At 42.9% G+C, this 16,688-nt stretch overlaps 1 protein-coding gene across 1 annotated transcript in view; it reads right to left on the bottom strand.

The window, feature by feature from the left end:
* The window catches only part of MRPL1 (mitochondrial ribosomal protein L1), a 423,200-nt gene that overhangs the window by 368,884 nt on the left and 37,628 nt on the right, over positions 1–16,688 (bottom strand). Inside the window, exon 2 of the mRNA XM_085640944.1 lies at positions 11,307–11,394. Coding sequence (XP_085497070.1) covers positions 11,307–11,394 — 88 coding nt within the window. The remainder of the gene's footprint in view (positions 1–11,306; positions 11,395–16,688) is intronic.

Raw genomic sequence — 16,688 nt, 5'->3', positions numbered from 1 at the left:
ATAATAAATTGCTGGATATCACTGGCCCGTTAGTTAAAATTCTTAAGTTGGCAGAGGACGCAAAAGCCTCAACGGAGAGGCACAGGTCCTTACTTATTAAACTGGACCCGAAGCTAGGCTAACTAGCCACATATGAGGCAGGACAAGTGGCACAGAGAGGACTTTTTGGCGATCCCTTTGTCAAAGAACTCCGTGAGTTTGTGTCCACTCTCAATTCCCTGGACAGGGCCCAATCCACACTGCAGCGCATCTTCAACGCACATGTTTTCAACGGGGCCGGCAGTGTCAGGGGGGTGCTCAGCTGGCTGCTCCTACCAGGCAGCCTCCATTAGAGGACAATCCTCCCAGAGAGGACAGCGGCAGGATTCGTCACGCTTCGGGGGGAGGGGGGGGGGGGATAGGGGGGAAAATCTACCCTACCAGGGGTCACTCCTGACACAGAGGACAGCGCAATGGACCTCACGGCAGAGGAGCCGCAAACTCCCATGTTGAGTACCTTGATCGTTTCATGTTACTGTTGGGGAGGGGGGGGGGCCATTTCTTAGACACCTCGAAGGAGGTCACCTCAGATGCATGGGTTCTTCAGAACGTGCAAGGGTTTCAGGTGGAGTTCTACGGGTCTCCCGTCCAGGTTTCCCCTCCCTTCCCCTCCATTTCTCCGGACATGAGGCCGCCCTTATAGATCAGGGGGTCCAGGAACTTATAGCCAAAGAAGCGATCTGCCACACCATACCTCACCCCGGGGGTTTCTAAGCGATCTCTTCTTAGTACAGAAGCAGGATGGGGGGTCAACACCCGGTTATAAACCTCAGGGAGTTCAACGATTGGGTGGTTTAATGCCACTTCAAAATGGAGGGGATCTCCGGAGGCCCAACGATTGGATGGTTCGCCTGGACCTCAAGGCGCTTATCCTACGGTCTCAATCTTACCGCTGCTTTCTCCAGCTCCAATGGTGGAACCAAACTTTCGAGCTCACCTTGCTGCCCTTCGGACTGTAGTCGGCTGCGTGGTGTTTCACCAAGGTGCTTTACCCAGTGGTAGAACATCTGAGAGCAAGGGGCCTTCAGATGATTGTGTAACTGGACAATATGTTATTCATGGACCAATCTCCTCAGTCTTTCACTCCAGCGGAGGTACGCGGTATAGTTGCTACAGGGCCAGGGTTTTGTCATCATCCAGACAAATTTCAACCTGGAACCCTCTCAGACGATCACCTTTTTAGGGTTTGTCATAGATTTGGTGGGAGCCACGTTAAATCTTCCGTCCAGGAAGGTTGCGAAAAATCAGACACGAAATCAGGAGGATGTTGGCGAAACCTCGAACCTCCCTGCGCAATACCGCCAGGGTGGTGGGGCTCTCATCGTCTTCGATCCATGCCATCTTCTCTTGACCCCTCCACTTCCGGGCATTCCGACGACTCAAGGTGTCTCATCTGCATCTGGGACTGACGTATGTGTAGTAAATGAGCTGGAAACTGGAGCAGGATTTTATGAGTTTATTAGTAACTACATGGTCGTGGAGCCAGAAGGCAGAGACTCCACCAGGCTCAGCAGCCCAAGACTAACAGTCAAGCAAATACATTCTACAACACTGAGCAACATGCAAAGTTCTAAAGATGACATAGAAGGCATTCCGTAATAGAAAGGATAGACATTACTACACACCTTCCCTTCTTCCCAAACAAAACAAAAAAACACCAAAAAAAACACGAAGGAAATTACCTTAAGCGAGCAGGTTTTGCACGAGATCTGGCACTACTAACATTAGCAGGAGGCGCAGAACTTTGTTAGATAAATGTGTCAGAAACCTTCGAATTTTGAACCACATTAGACAAATTGGCAGGGTTTAGGGAAACATTAGAACAAGGAACAACTTTGGACACATTGCACCAATGCCCACCCTCAAATAGAACAGAGTTATGACCAATTTTGACAACACGGACTGGTTTGGAAAACTTGCTTTCCCCTTTCTTTACATAGACTAAAGACTTAATCTTGACAAAGTTACCAACGTTAAGATAGGACAACTTAACGCCTTTATTAGCGTCAAACCATTCTTTTTGTTTAGATTGAGTTTCAAAAACATTCTCTTTAGCAATAGACATCAATTTATCAACATCAGAGTCAGATTTCAACACTTTTGACATCCATCCAGGTCTAAAAGTGGCATTTGCTTTCATTCCCATAATGAGCACAAAAGGTGCAACCTTAGTGGAGGAGTGAGGCGTGGTCCTGTAAAGCCAAATCATTTGGTTGAGGGCTTGGCCTACGCCAGGATTCCCAGCTCTAGCCCATTTGACACACTCCCCAACAACACGATTCATCCTCTCAACAAGACCATTTGTTTGAGGATGATAGAGCGAGCTCCTTACATGTTTGCCACCTGAAGATTGCAAGAAAAACTGAAATTCACTGTTCACAAATTGTTTGCCATTGTCAGAAATTATCACTTCTGAAAATCCTTCCCTCATGAACACATCTTTGAGAAAGTCAATATCGACTTTAGTATTAGCCTCATTGACAAGTATTATTTCAGGTCACTTGGAAGCATAATCCATAATAACAATGACATACTTTTTCTGTCCACACAAAACATCATAGGGTTCCTGTACGTCAACCGCAATTTTAAACAACGGACCATTAGGACACTCAATTGGAAGTAATGGAGGAGTAAACACTTTCATGCTCTTGTCGGCGGCACCACAAACACAACACTCACGGACCATGATCTCAATCTCAGCGTCCATGCACGGCCACCAAAAGGCATCATGAATGCCTTCATGACCTCTTTTCATGATGTTCAATCTGACTGCAGAGGGAGGAATAAGCTTGTCACCTCTCTACAGTAAACCATCCTCCAAGGAGATTTCGCTCTCAACTTCACAGAAAGGTTGCAAGAAAGGAGAAAGTACATTTCTTTTTAGTAAGAGAATTAACATTTTCATTTGTACCACACATGGTAGATTCGTGCTCTTCACGAATCACTGATATGACATCAGTGTCACTCTCACAATCAAAATCAACACACACACACACACACACACACACACACACACAGGCTTTTTGGACTTGGAGTTCCTTCCTTTAAGATAGAACTTGGCGAAATGTCCCACCTTTTTGCAATAATTGCACGTGACATTAATGGCAGGACACCTTCCATTCTTACCGTGTGGGGAATTACCACACCCAAAACAGATATTAGAGTTAAAACCCTCAGTCTTGACAGATTTGGGAAAATCTTTGGTACCAAAATTCTTAGATTTGACCTGCGATTTACCAGTACAAACAACATTAACACTCTGATTGTTCCAGTCATTAATTTTGTCATCCAGTTCTTTCAAGGATACCATGGATATCTCAATGCTCTTAGCAATTTTGATGGTTTCATCAAGAGTAGGATCACCTAAACTTAAAGGTTTTGCCTAATGCTTTTGTCTTTGTATTGACAAACAAACTGGTCTCTTATGAGCTGATCCCTGAAATTTTCAAAATTTGCAGACCACTACTAATCTCCTCAAGATTCAAATACAAGAGTCAACATCTTCTTCCTCAGTTTGTTTTCTCTTGAAAAACGTGTGCCTTAACACCATGAGACTAGGTTGTTTGTCAAATCTGCTCTCCAACTTAAGAACGGTCTTACGATACTCATCTATGCCATCGCTCTCTTCCGCAGATAAATTAGTTAAATGTTTGTAAATCGACCTCCCTTCAAACCCTAGCGTGTGCAGCAGAAGACATTTTTTCCTGTTAGCACTAAATCTGGTTGCTCCAATGGCTCCCAGGTAAGTTTCAAATGCATCATACCAAATTTCCCATCGGACAGTAGGTTCACCAGGAGTGTCTAAGAATGCAGGAGGAGGGTTGATAGCTTGCATGATGTTCATAGAGGACAAATACACTGAATAGAAAAAGTGTGACACAAATGAATAACTCAAAATATAGATTAAATATATGATTTTTTTTTATAAGGTCATAGTAATAAAATAATAAACAAAACTTATTGATGAGATGGCAAATGTGTGTGTATCACAGTGTGATACACAACAAAACAAACTAATTGAACCAGGTGTGTGTGTGTCACCATGTAACAACCAAGAAAATTAATAAACGGTGTGTGCATCACCGTGTGACACGTTATAATGACCTGGAATGAGTACCTGGAAAACTGAGTGTTGAAGAAAAATGATGTGTGTCGTCGAAAGCTTAGAAGTAGGGTGTGTGTTTCACTGCCTGGCACACGACAGTAGAAATATCTTCTATAACGAAGTCAATGCATTCCCAGGTTAGAAACAGAAGGAAGGAGAGGGGGAAGGCGGTGGAGGGGGGTGGGTGTGTGTGTGTGTGTGTGTGTGTGTGTGTCACCGCATGACACACAACAGCAGAAATTTCTTCAATAACGAAGACAAACACATCTCACAAACATTGGAGATAGTTTCCATAGAAGTATCCCAAACAAAGATGGCTGTCGGTGCGTGGCGTGATGAAGATGCCGAGACACAGCGCGGCGTCGCAGAGATGAAGAAGCAGCCAAGAACTGGAGCACAGAATGCCCTCGGTTGCAAAGTTCTCGATTGCCAGGTAGGATATAGAATGCTTGCGGGTGCGAGTAAGTTTGAAAGATGCTGTCTGACTCGAGGGGTAAGTGCGAGAGTCAGAAAACGTATTCCCAAATGACTGAGAAAAACAAAAGTATGAGGCGACATGCTAAACCAGGCCAAATCGGGACGCTGGAGATTAAAGCAGAAAGACCGTGACTGGGTGGGTTGGCGTTAGTAAAAGAAACGCCAGCCCTACCATAGAAGTAGCAGTTCCCATTTCCCACCCAGTCCACTCGTAGAGAGATACCGCTATTTACAATCAGTCTGTAGGTGTAAAGATGAAGTAGTAACCTCTACCTTCCTTGGAGCGAGTAGAAACTTCTTGCTTCTTTTAAGAGTAACCCGGTGTTGTAGCCTCATGAATGATAAGCTGAAAGTTGCTGCACGCAGGGTGTGGTCATGTAGTACTAAAGCTAGACGACAAATTTTCTGTAGTAACTGAGCCAGAAACCAGAGCAGGATTTGATGGGTTTATTAGTAACTATATGGTCATGGAGCCAGAAGGCAGAGACTCCACCAGGCTCAGCAGTCCAAAACCAACTGTCAAGCAAATACATTCTACAGCACTGAGCAACATGCATAGTTCTAGAGACGACATATAAACATTCCGTAATAGAAAGGATAGACATTACTACAGTATGCTCAACAGGTGCCACTTTCCGAGGAGGCCAGGCCAGAGCCAAACTGGTGGCTGTCCCACATGGCAGGGTGGAATGGGCTCGCCATTTTCAGCTCTCGCCCAGACGTGGTAATCGAATCGGATGCCAGCAGTTCAGGCTGGGGAGCCAGTTGTAGAGAGTTAAACATCGGCGGCGTTTGGTCTGCAGATGTGCAGTCACTCTATATCAATTGCCTGGAACATGGAACGGGCACAATCTTGCGTCCCACTCAAGATGGAAAATGTGGCGGCAGTCCGTTACATCAATCATCTGGGTGGCACTCTGTCCAAGGCCCTAGCGGACCTAGTCAAGGATTTCTGGGAGTTCTGCCTAGAACATCTGATCTCGGTGACGGCAGACCACCTCCTTGGTTCAGCCAGCCAGGAGGCCGATTGGCAATCCCGTCACTTTGGGACTCAAGCCTTTGGAAACTGTTTCTGCCGATGTTTCAATCCCTCCTCTCGCTCTGGGACCCCTTCACGATTGATTTGTTTGCATCACACCTCGATCACCAGCTTCCCCGCTACTTCAACTGGCAGCCAGATCCGAGGGCGTAGGCGACCGATGCCTGTCTCCAGGAATGGGGGACGGAGCAGGGCTATGCGTTTCCCCCATTCGCCATGATAATACGGCTCACCACCCAGGTGCTCCATCAACAAGCGGAGGTGGTGGGGATAACACCAGTGTGGAGGTCGCAAGTTTGGTTTCCAGTCTGATGGAACTTTCTTGGGCTTCTCCAATCCGTCTACACCAATTTCCGCACCTCCTGAGCAATCCAGTCGGCAATCCTCACCGCCTGATACTGAGGGACAGTCTCACGCTTATGGCATGGAGGCTACCACCGAAGACGAAGCTGTGTCGAATGCTCGTCAGGTCGGTGTTTGAGATTTGCTGAAACTCTTCTTAATTAATTTTATCATTTTAAGCTTACCTGGCATTCCTGATTTTAATTGTTGACTGCTATTTGCACAATAACTTTTTTCTGATCTTGCACCTTACATATTGCTGCTCATCTATTGCACAAGCCGTGTTATCACGGGACCGGAAGGGGGAATTATTCACAGCTCACCGCCATTTTGACTGTTAGCGGTTAGCGCTTCAGTGGTTCGACAGATTTCGGCATAGATCCCACGATGCCGCGAACGCGCCGCCAGTGCGCCAAAGGCGCGCCAAAGGCAAGCCCGTCTGCGCCAGTCCGCGCTAAGTACGGGCCTAGGGCCACTTCCCCTGGTCCTCCTTTAACCATTGTTAGAAGCTATTCCAGGGAGGAACTGCGGAGTTGGGACCCGAAAGGGGGCAAGGCCAGCTGGACTCGGGTTAGCCCTGACAGTATCAGAGGATTGCGGGTTGAGCAATGCCACAAATGTCACAACACATGGACTGTGGAGAATTCTGGCACTATAGAGGGCAAAATTCTCAGTAGCACGATCGGTTTATTTGATCATGAGCCTCTGAAATGTCTTCTTCTTAACGCTAGGTCTTTCATTAGGCATAGTATAGAATGCGCTTTATTCATGGAAGACTATAACATCAAATTAGCCCTCATATCGGAATCCTGGACAAATGAAACGTCAGGCCCTGATCTTGTTAATGCCATTCCCTCCAGTTTTCTATGTTATACACTTGACAGACCTACCAAAAGAGGAGGTGGACTGGCAGTGATGTATCATGAAACATTAAAGCCCACCTTTACTAAGGCCTCCAATCTGGCTTGTGAGGCAGTGTCTATTAACATGCAAATATCAGATCATGACACATTTAACGCCATTCTTCTCTATCGACCCCCAGGGTCCAAGGGTAGGTTCATAGATTCGATTGGTACACTATTGGAGGAAGGGTTGTGTAATAAGTCTCTTACGTTGATGGGAGACTTCAACTTTCATCTTTAAGATCTCACCGACACTGATAATATCAAACTGCAGCAGATATTTAGTGGCGGGGATATCAAGCAATTAGGGACAGATCCCACTCACTCTGCAGGACATATTCTAGATGGGATCTTCTCAAACAATCCCTCCCTTACCTATACCAAAACAGTTCCACTTACATGGACGGATCACGCGGCGATTCTTTTTGACCTTAAACTAACTAATCGTCATTCTTTCATATCCTCCACTAAGGTGGCCACCACCATTAGGGCCTGGAAAAACATTGATAGATTGGAACTGGGGAACTTGCTGAAAGTCTCACGGCCTGCTCCATCATTTAATGTGGAGTTAGATACAAACTTTTATACAGAATGGATAGATTCTGCCTGTCGGAAACTAGCGCCAGGCAAACAACGTATCCTTAAACGGACAGTGCCATCCGCCCCTTGGTATTCTGAAAATCTAAAAAAACAAACTTGAATGTAAAAAACTTGAACGTAAGTGGAGGAAAAGGTATGATATTTATGACAAAGAGATCTATAAATTATGCCTCTCCAAATATAAAAAATTGCTTTTTGAAACAAAGAAATTATATTTTGGAGATCAAATTAGGAAAGATGGACCCTCATCTAAGGTCCTGTTTAACACAATTTCTAGACTCACTACTCCCGCTAGCCCCAAAACCGAAAGTAGTCCATAATTGTGTGAGACTCTGGCTGCTTTTTTCCTACAAAAGGTAGAAAAGATCTTCTCTTCCTTTTCCTTCACGCCCTCTGATGCCACGGAGGCCGCTTCAACACAACCACTTGATGGTAACAAGCACATGCCAACACTAGATCGTTTTACTTCACTAAACTTACCTGATGTTTTTAAACTTTTATTTGACATTCGATCTGGCTCCTCCTTGGACCCTTGTCCAGTCTCTATTTTGCAACAGGTTCCGGGAGTGATTGTGGAAGTTCTCACTCCTCTGTTTGCATCTATTCGTGATAATGGTCATTTTCAGAGTGCTTGGAAAATAGCCTCCATCCTCCCCCTTTTAAAGAAGCCCAACCTAGATCCACTTGATCCATGTAACTACAGGCCCATTTCTCGGCTCCCTTTCCCTGGGAAAATGATCGAGAAGGCTATGAATGGTCAACTCAGTTCTTTCCTCCAAACCAACTCTTTGCTTGACAAGACACAGTTCGGCTTTCGTGCTGGACATAGCACTGAGCAGGCATTGATCAAATCCACTGAGGAGGTTAGGAAAGCCTTAGACCAAGGTGGTACCGCCATACTCATTCTATTGGACCTTTCGGCCGCATTTGATATTGTCCATCATGTGGTTCTGATGGACCGTTTATCCGCGGCCGGGGTTACAGGCAAGGCTTGGGATCTTCTTGGGTCGTTTCTGACCAACAGAACCCAAACAGTAGATCTTGGCAGAGATAGATCAAGACCTTTTTCTCTTCCCTGTGGTGTTCCGCAGGGGCCCCACACTGTTTAATGTGTATGTGGCACCGCTGGCCATCCTGATTAGATCATTTGGATTCCAGTTGACTTCATATGCAGACGACACACAAATTGTGCTGTCTATTAAAAAGGGGTCTGAGGCGGAGATTGGATCCAGCTGCCATAACTGTATGCAGGAGATTTCAGCCTGGATGGCATCTAACTGCCTAAAGCTTAGTGCTGACAAAACAGAGGTGATTGTCTTTGGGAATATCATTAACCTCTGGACTCCAGATTGGTGGCCAACAGCAATGGGCTCACCCCCAGCACCTGTGGCTCGGGCTAAGAATCTGGGAGTAATTATTGACTCAAAACTTTCCTTCGGTGATCAAATTAGCAGGGTTGTTTCCTCCTGCTTCTTCATTCTAAGAACCCTTAGAAAAATCAAATTCCTCCTCCCTGAAGATAGTCTGAAGACAGTAGTCACAGCACTCATTCGGTCTCGACCGGACTACTGTAACAGTCTCTATATGAACATCCAGGAGAGACACCTGGTCAGACTCCAGATCGTGCAGAATGTGGCAGCCAGGCTGATTACAGGGACACCTAGATTTGTCTCTGTAAGGTTGGGTCTCAGGACACTCCACTGGCTGCCCGTTAAACAACGAATTCAGTTCAAAGCACTGTGTATTGTCTTTAAGGCACTCAGTGGAGCTGGTCCTGATTCTCTGAAATATGCCTTTCAGTGGTATGTCCCCGGAAGAGATCTACGCTCGGCTCAGGCTAAATTAGTTACCCTCCCCCGCCTTAATAAAGCTAACTGGGGAGGTAGGAGTTTGCCATTATGCTGCTAAGGCATGGAATGGTTTGCCTTTCCAGCTTAGAAATATCACAGAGCTTTTCTCCTTTAGGAAAGAATTAAAAACCTGGCTATTCATATAATCTCCTCCTTCAGCATAATCACTGGCTAATCTCAGGTGGGTAGTGTACAGCGCCAGGACACCTCTGGGTAACGGAGCGCTATAGAAGTCTTTTTAACATGACATAACATTACCGGGCTCGCTGGCAAGTCCCGGGCCTCGTAGCTCGAGCATGGACGAACAGTACGGTCAAACAATACCGCTCAGCCTGGTCTCACTGGATGGGTTTGTGTTTGCGACTGTGTCCAGATCCCATAGGGACAGACCTTGTGCACGTCCTCAATTTCTTTGCCTCATTGACTTCTGAGGGTCTAGTGTATATCTAGAGCAATACGTTCCGGTCGGCGATCTCGGGGAGACAACCTCCAGTGGCAGGTTCTCCGATTGGAGAGAATTCGCTAGTCAAAAAATTGCTCTACAGGATCAGGCTTTCCCTCCCTCCAGAGCAGAGGTATTCCACCCTGCGGGACGTCAACAAGGTCCTCAATCTGCTTTCGGTGGTTGAAAAATACGTCTCTCTCGTTTAAACATTTAAACAGATGTCGGCCAAATTGGCTATGCTGCTGTGTTTGATCTCCTGCAGGATGGTGTTGGACGTTAAAGAAGAAAGAATAGCCTAATCCTCGCCTCCAATCCGTAAAAGAATTTAAACCTTACTGTTACAATAGCTAGGAAATTTTTCATTATACAGTCCTGGTTCTCCAAAGTAAACTCCAGTTAACTAAATGATGTTGCAGGCTCCTGGGCTACTTTTACATTTTGCTTATAACATCTTATTTTGATCACAGCACTTACCTATTAGCTGCTCTGAGTTAAAGAAAGTCATACTTTAAAAAACACTCAAGCCCTCACCACTTTTAGAGTTTAATGACGGCTGGAAGATACAGACAGAGAGGGCACGAGACAGGCAATAACTTACCTACAGAATTTCATATATTGTCGTGCCTGATTTTACTTTTAAGAAGGAGAATTGGCTTGGTAATAACAATTTTTAAGCATATGGCCCATTTCATGTTTTAGAAAACCAGCGTTCTGAGGGAGGAGGCAGGTCAGAGTGGACAAAAGTAATATGTGCCAATGATTCTAAAGAGTGACTGGGAGGGGTGCATGCTTAACTGTCTTTGACCGCAGACAGAACTCCAGCAAAGTGCTACATACATTGCATACCAAGACTTTGTAAACAACACCTTTCTGTATCCCTGCGTGCTATCAATGTAAGAGCAGTAGTACACAAAGCAGACAGAGAATGTTAGACACTGCACTGTCAAAGAGAATCTACATCAACTGCAGGCCTACATTTAAATTGTGTCCTGGTGAATCAAAGAAACGTAACTATATATAATTTTCATATTTCTCTTTTCTACACCTTTATCCAATTTGCACTACCTGACCTGTTGCTAGTTAGCCTTTCATTAAGAGACAAGCTAGCTCCATGGAGCCAAAAATTTCTGTACTGTGTTCATAATATGTCAAAAGAAAATACAACAATTCCTGAGTTTTGATGGTGTTGCTGTTGTATAATGCAGTAGTAAATCCTGGCTTGCCGCATCGGGACATTGGGTACAAGTCACTTGCTTGCAGCATTACATATTTTCAGCTGTATATAATAATCTGAATAGTAAAGCATTACTCAGTATCTCTTGTGATCAGAGGTGTATTTTTCAACTATTTATGTGGCAACTAGTATGAAGCAGATAAGCGCAATATATCTCCTGCTAGTGCTTTAGACTACTACAGAAAATGTTACGGCAGAACCGTCTAGCTGGATGGAGGCTTATTATCTAACAGAATAAATATTTTGTCCAAAACAGGCTTATAAACCACTTACTTTGCCGCATGAGAAACATGTTTCCTGCTGAAGACTTGCAAATTCAGGTTCACCCTTGTGAAAACCGGTGTCTGACATTGTGACAGAACTGCATGATATAAAAATAAAAAATAAAAAAAAAACACCTGAAATCATTATCATCACTTTGTCACTTTCACAGAATCTAAAATGCTGACATTTGTAAAACAATATGATACCCATTTATTTTTGAAGAGCTCAGTTGTTGCATGTAACATCAAGCTACTTGTGTGTATGTATATATATATATATATATATATATATATATATATATATATATATATATTCACTGAAAAAACCATAGGTTTCACACACGTTATAGTTAGGAATTAGCATTTAAAAAACCTTGCAAATTCACTTAAAAAACCATAGGTTTCACACATGTTCTAGTTAGCTGGACATTTCACTCGTGAAAAACCATTGAAATTCCCCCGTTATAGTTAGTGCAGGCAACTATAACTCACGCGACCGCAATCCACTGCTGATGACGTCAGATATTACATCACTGTATTTAGACACCTATTTACCCATGTCTTCTTCCATTAATCTTTAGCTATACATATATTACAAATATTTATTTTTCAGAAAGACACATATGTCATCAGTGATGTAATATCTGACATCATCAGCAGTGGATTGCGGTCGCGTGAGTTATAGTTGCCTGCACTAACTATAACGGTGGAATTTCAATGGTTTTTCACGAGTGAAATGTCCAGCTAACTAGAACATGTGTGAAACCTATGGTTTTTTAAGTGAATTTGCAAGGTTTTTTAAATGCTAATTCCTAACTATAACGTGTGTGAAACCTATGGTTTTTTCAGTGAATTTGTACGGTTTTTTAAATGCTATGTTTTTTTTTTTTAAGGTTTTTTACCATGCGCGTACGGTACGTGCACGTTACGCATTTTGCGGAATTTTTCCGTTTCTACCGTACGCGCACGCTACGCGTACTCCGCGATTTTTCATAAAACAATTAAAGGAAATTTTGGCCCTTGGGGGTCCTTCTGGGACCCCCTGACAAAGGCTAGGGGGTCAGGAACTATCCACCATGCCCCCTTTTCACGTTTTCCACCTTTGTTTTTCACCCCCTCAGACTGCGAGAGACAAAATGGCGGCCGACACTTCCTGGTTTCGACCGATTCGAATGTTTACTAAGATCTAACAACCAATCAGAATCGCGCTCGCGCACGGCAGCGTGCGCGTACGGTAAGCTTACCGTACGCGCACGGAGCGCGCCTATAGATATATATATTGATTTAAATGCTATTTCCTCAGGAAATACTGAACAGATTTACACCAGACCTGCAAAAGGCACATCCCTGACCTGAGGACTACCTCTCTGCCAAATTTCAAGTAATTCTGTTCAGCCGTTCGGGCTGTAGCTTGGACTAATTGTCCTATCGAAAAATGCATGGGGAAAACGCGTTTTGGGACCCCCCCTTTTTCTCAGCCCCCGCTTGACGAATCCCCCCGAGACTTTCAGGGAAGGAGCGGAGCGCCCCACCTATTTTGAAAATTTCGCGAGGATTCGTCAATCAGCGCCAAAGTTATTCCAAATAGAATGTTGCGGATTTGCTATGGAAACACGGTCCTAACTATAACTATCTACTGGCGACCGCCAGTAGATTATATTTATATATATAAATAATCATAAATGACTCCTGGATATTGAATATAGAATCACGGACCCAAGGTTTCGTGGCTGGAACTTTTTTTATTATTTAAGCCTTATGACGCGTTTCGGGTATACAACGTACCCTTGATCACATGCGGAAACGCAGTCCGCTTTCTATTTTTATACTTGAATTTGCAAATCACCTGTGTTAAACATAAAACAAACACTTACTAACACGATCTCATACCAAAAGTTCTACATCATTGAACTTAACAACTCTTTTTCTTGTCACCTCGGTATTTAAATGGTGACCAAAAGACGAATGCACACTGCATGTGTAATGTGGTCATAAACATACATTTGCATGGATGAAACTTATTTGTATACTTGAATCACTCATAAACGTTTGAATATGAATAAAAGCTGTCTGTTAGAATTCTGGATGGTTAAAACCCAAAAATTAAATATTATAAATACATATTAATATAAATTTCAAAATATGTAAAAAAACAGATTTGTTAAGATATACTTTTGTGTTTAAAATTGTGTAAACACATAGTACACATATATATATATATATATAACCTACTGGCGGTCGCCAGTAGGTAGTTATAGTTAGGACCCCTTTTCCATAGGAAATCCGCAACATTCTATTTTGAATAACTTTGGCGCCGGTCGACGAATCCTCGCGAATTTCTCAAAATAGGTGGGGCGCTACGCTCCGCTCCTACCCTGAAAGTCTCGGGGGGATTCGTCAAGCGGGGGCTGAGATAAAAGGGGGGTCCCAAACCGCGTTTTTCCCATGCATTTTTCCATAGGACCTTTAGACAGGGCTACAGCCCGAACGGCTGAACAGAATTACTAGAAATTTGGCAGAGAGGTAGTCCTCAGGTCAAGGAAGTGCCTTTTGTAGGTTTCGTGTAAATCTGTTCAGTAGATTCTGAGAAAATAGCCTTTAAATCAATATATATATCTGAGCCAGCTTACGGTACGCTTACCGTAAGCTTACCGTACGCGTACGGTGGCGTGCGCGAGCGCGATTCTGATTGGCTGTTACATCTAAGTAAACATTCGAATCGGTCGAAACCAGGAAGCGGCGGCCGCCATTTTCTCTCTCGCACTCTGAGGGGGGGGCAGTAAATAAAGGCAAAAAACATATAAAGGGGCTGTTTAGACAGCGCCCATGCACATAGCCATGTTAGTTGAGTCCTCAAAGGCCAAAAACGGTAAATTTTTATTTTTTGAAAATTTCGCCGATTACCGTACGCGTACGGTGCGCTTACGCTAAAAATTTTAATAAAAAAAAAAAAACTCTGTGCATGGCATATTATTGTCATCACTTACAAATTAAATTTAACAGATTACCTATCACAAGGAAGCGCATATGTCCTCCATGTGCGCACGGTGCGTAACGTGGGCACGCGGTGCGCGTAGCGCACTGCGTGCCCACCTTGCGTGTACGGCACTAACTGCGTAAAGTGGGTGCGCGGTGCGCGAAGCGCACCGCGTGCTCACCATGCGCGCACGGTGCGCGAAGCGCACCGTGCGCGCACGGAACGAACTGCGTTAAGTGGGCGTGCACGCCACGAATGGCGTAAAGTAACTTAGCATTTAAAAAACCGTACAAATTCACTGAAAAAACCATAGGTTTCACACACGTTATAGTTAGGAATTAGCATTTAAAAAACCTTGCAAATTCACTGAAAAAACCATAGGTTTCACACATGTTATAGTTAGCGGAAATTTTACTGATAAAAAACCAATGAAATTCCCCCGTTATAGTTAGTGCAGGCAACTATAACTCACGCGACCGCAATCTTCTGCTGATGACATATGTGTCTTTATGAAAAAAAAATATTTCTAATATATGTATAGCTAAAAATTTATGGAAGAAGACATGGGCAAATAAGTGTCTAAATACAGTATTAGCATCAGCAGAGGATTGCGGTCGCGTGAGTTATAGTTGCCTGCACTAACTATAACGGGGGAATTTCATTGGTTTTTTATCAGTAAAATTTCCGCTAACTATAACATGTCTGAAACCTATGGTTTTTTCAGTGAATATATATATATATATATATATATATATATATATATATATATATAAAACTGAAAAAACCATACGTTTCAGGCCTGATCTAGTTAGGAATTAGCATTTAAAAAACCTTAGAAATTCGCTGAAAAAACAAAAAGGTTTTAGGGGTGTTATAGTTAGCTGGACATTTCACTCGAACAAAACCATTGAAATTCCTCTGATATAGTTAGTTGTACTAACTACATCTCGTGCGCCCGCAATCCACTGCTGATGATGTCACATATTACCATCATTCATGACATGGGCAGTGACATCACTGATGACATCTCAGATGACATCACTGATGACATCATCCAATGAATGTGGTTTGGTTCGTTATTTAAATACGTATTATATATATATAATCTCAATTTGCATTGAAGAATGAGTGGATATATAAATATAAATATCTGGATGGAGGATTTAGTAGCAGTGTGATTGACTGTTTACTTGACTAATTTATAGTGTGTCACTAAATATATTGGATAGTGACTAAACTGTGAATATCTGTATCACTGTCAGTTGTTGTGTAAACTGCTGCACTAGTTGGTTACGAGCTACGTGAAAGTCTAGATTATTTATTGATTAGTTAACTGAGTATTTGTATGGGAGAGTGAATGTGTGTGGGGTTCGGTGGGGGGTGTGCGACTGCTCAAAGATGTGTGAATAGTTGATTCAGTAGGTATATGAAGTTAAAACTACATGTTATAACAGTTGTTTGGGTGAGTGAATATCTTTATGGGTATGGCGATGAGCAAATATATGTCTCAATGGTACATGTCCAACAAACTAGAAAAATAAAAGCCAGTGTGTGGGTCAGTTGTTGTATATAAATAAGTATACATAAGACTCAGTGATTGTATGGATAACTGTATAGTTGTAATAGTGATTTTATAACACACTAAGTATGAGCTATTATCTATATGAATAGATGAAGTGGTGTTTTTATAAGTGTATAGCAAAGTAAAAGTAAGTATGATCCATTGTTTGCATAAGTGAGTAGGATGACTTCATAAGTGATTGGGATGTGTGCTGGTGTGTAATGTCGATATAGGTGTAAAAGTATATTTGATAGTGTTCAATTGATCATTGACAGCATGTATGAGTGAATCTATAGGTAAGTTATTAGATGTGTGTATAGATCTACGAATCACTGGGTGGGTGTTTAGAAACTTGTATTGGTGTGTCAATGATTTTAAATCTGGCACTATTTTACAGTGAGTGATGAAAGGTTATACGAGTGTATGATGAGGTGTATCTGATTGTCACGTGGCTGATGTAATCAGTGATGTCATTTGAGAGGTCATCAGTGATGTCACTGACCAGGTCATGAATGATGTAATATGTGACATCATCAGCAGTGAATTGCGGGCGCACGTGATGTAGTTAGTACAACTAACTATATCGGAGGAATTTCAATGGTTTTGTTCGAGTGAAATGTCCAGCTAACTATAACACCCCTAAAATCTAATGTTTTTTCAGTGAATTTCTAAGGTTTTTTAAATGCTAATTCCTAACTATATCAGGCCTGAAACCTATGTTTTTTCAGTGAATTTCAAAAGTTTTTTTAAATGCTAATTCCTAACTATATCAGGCCTGAAACCTATGGTTTTTTCAGTGAATTTCAAAGGTTTTGTAAATGACAATTTTTAATGTATTGTTATACTGATTTTTT

The sequence above is a fragment of the Triturus cristatus genome, chromosome 2_2 (genome assembly GCF_964204655.1).
Source record: "Triturus cristatus chromosome 2_2, aTriCri1.1, whole genome shotgun sequence".
In the NCBI taxonomy this organism is placed as follows: domain Eukaryota; kingdom Metazoa; phylum Chordata; class Amphibia; order Caudata; family Salamandridae; genus Triturus; species Triturus cristatus.
The sequence above is the reverse complement of the archived record's forward strand: the minus strand, read 5'-3'. Positions and strand labels throughout refer to the sequence as shown.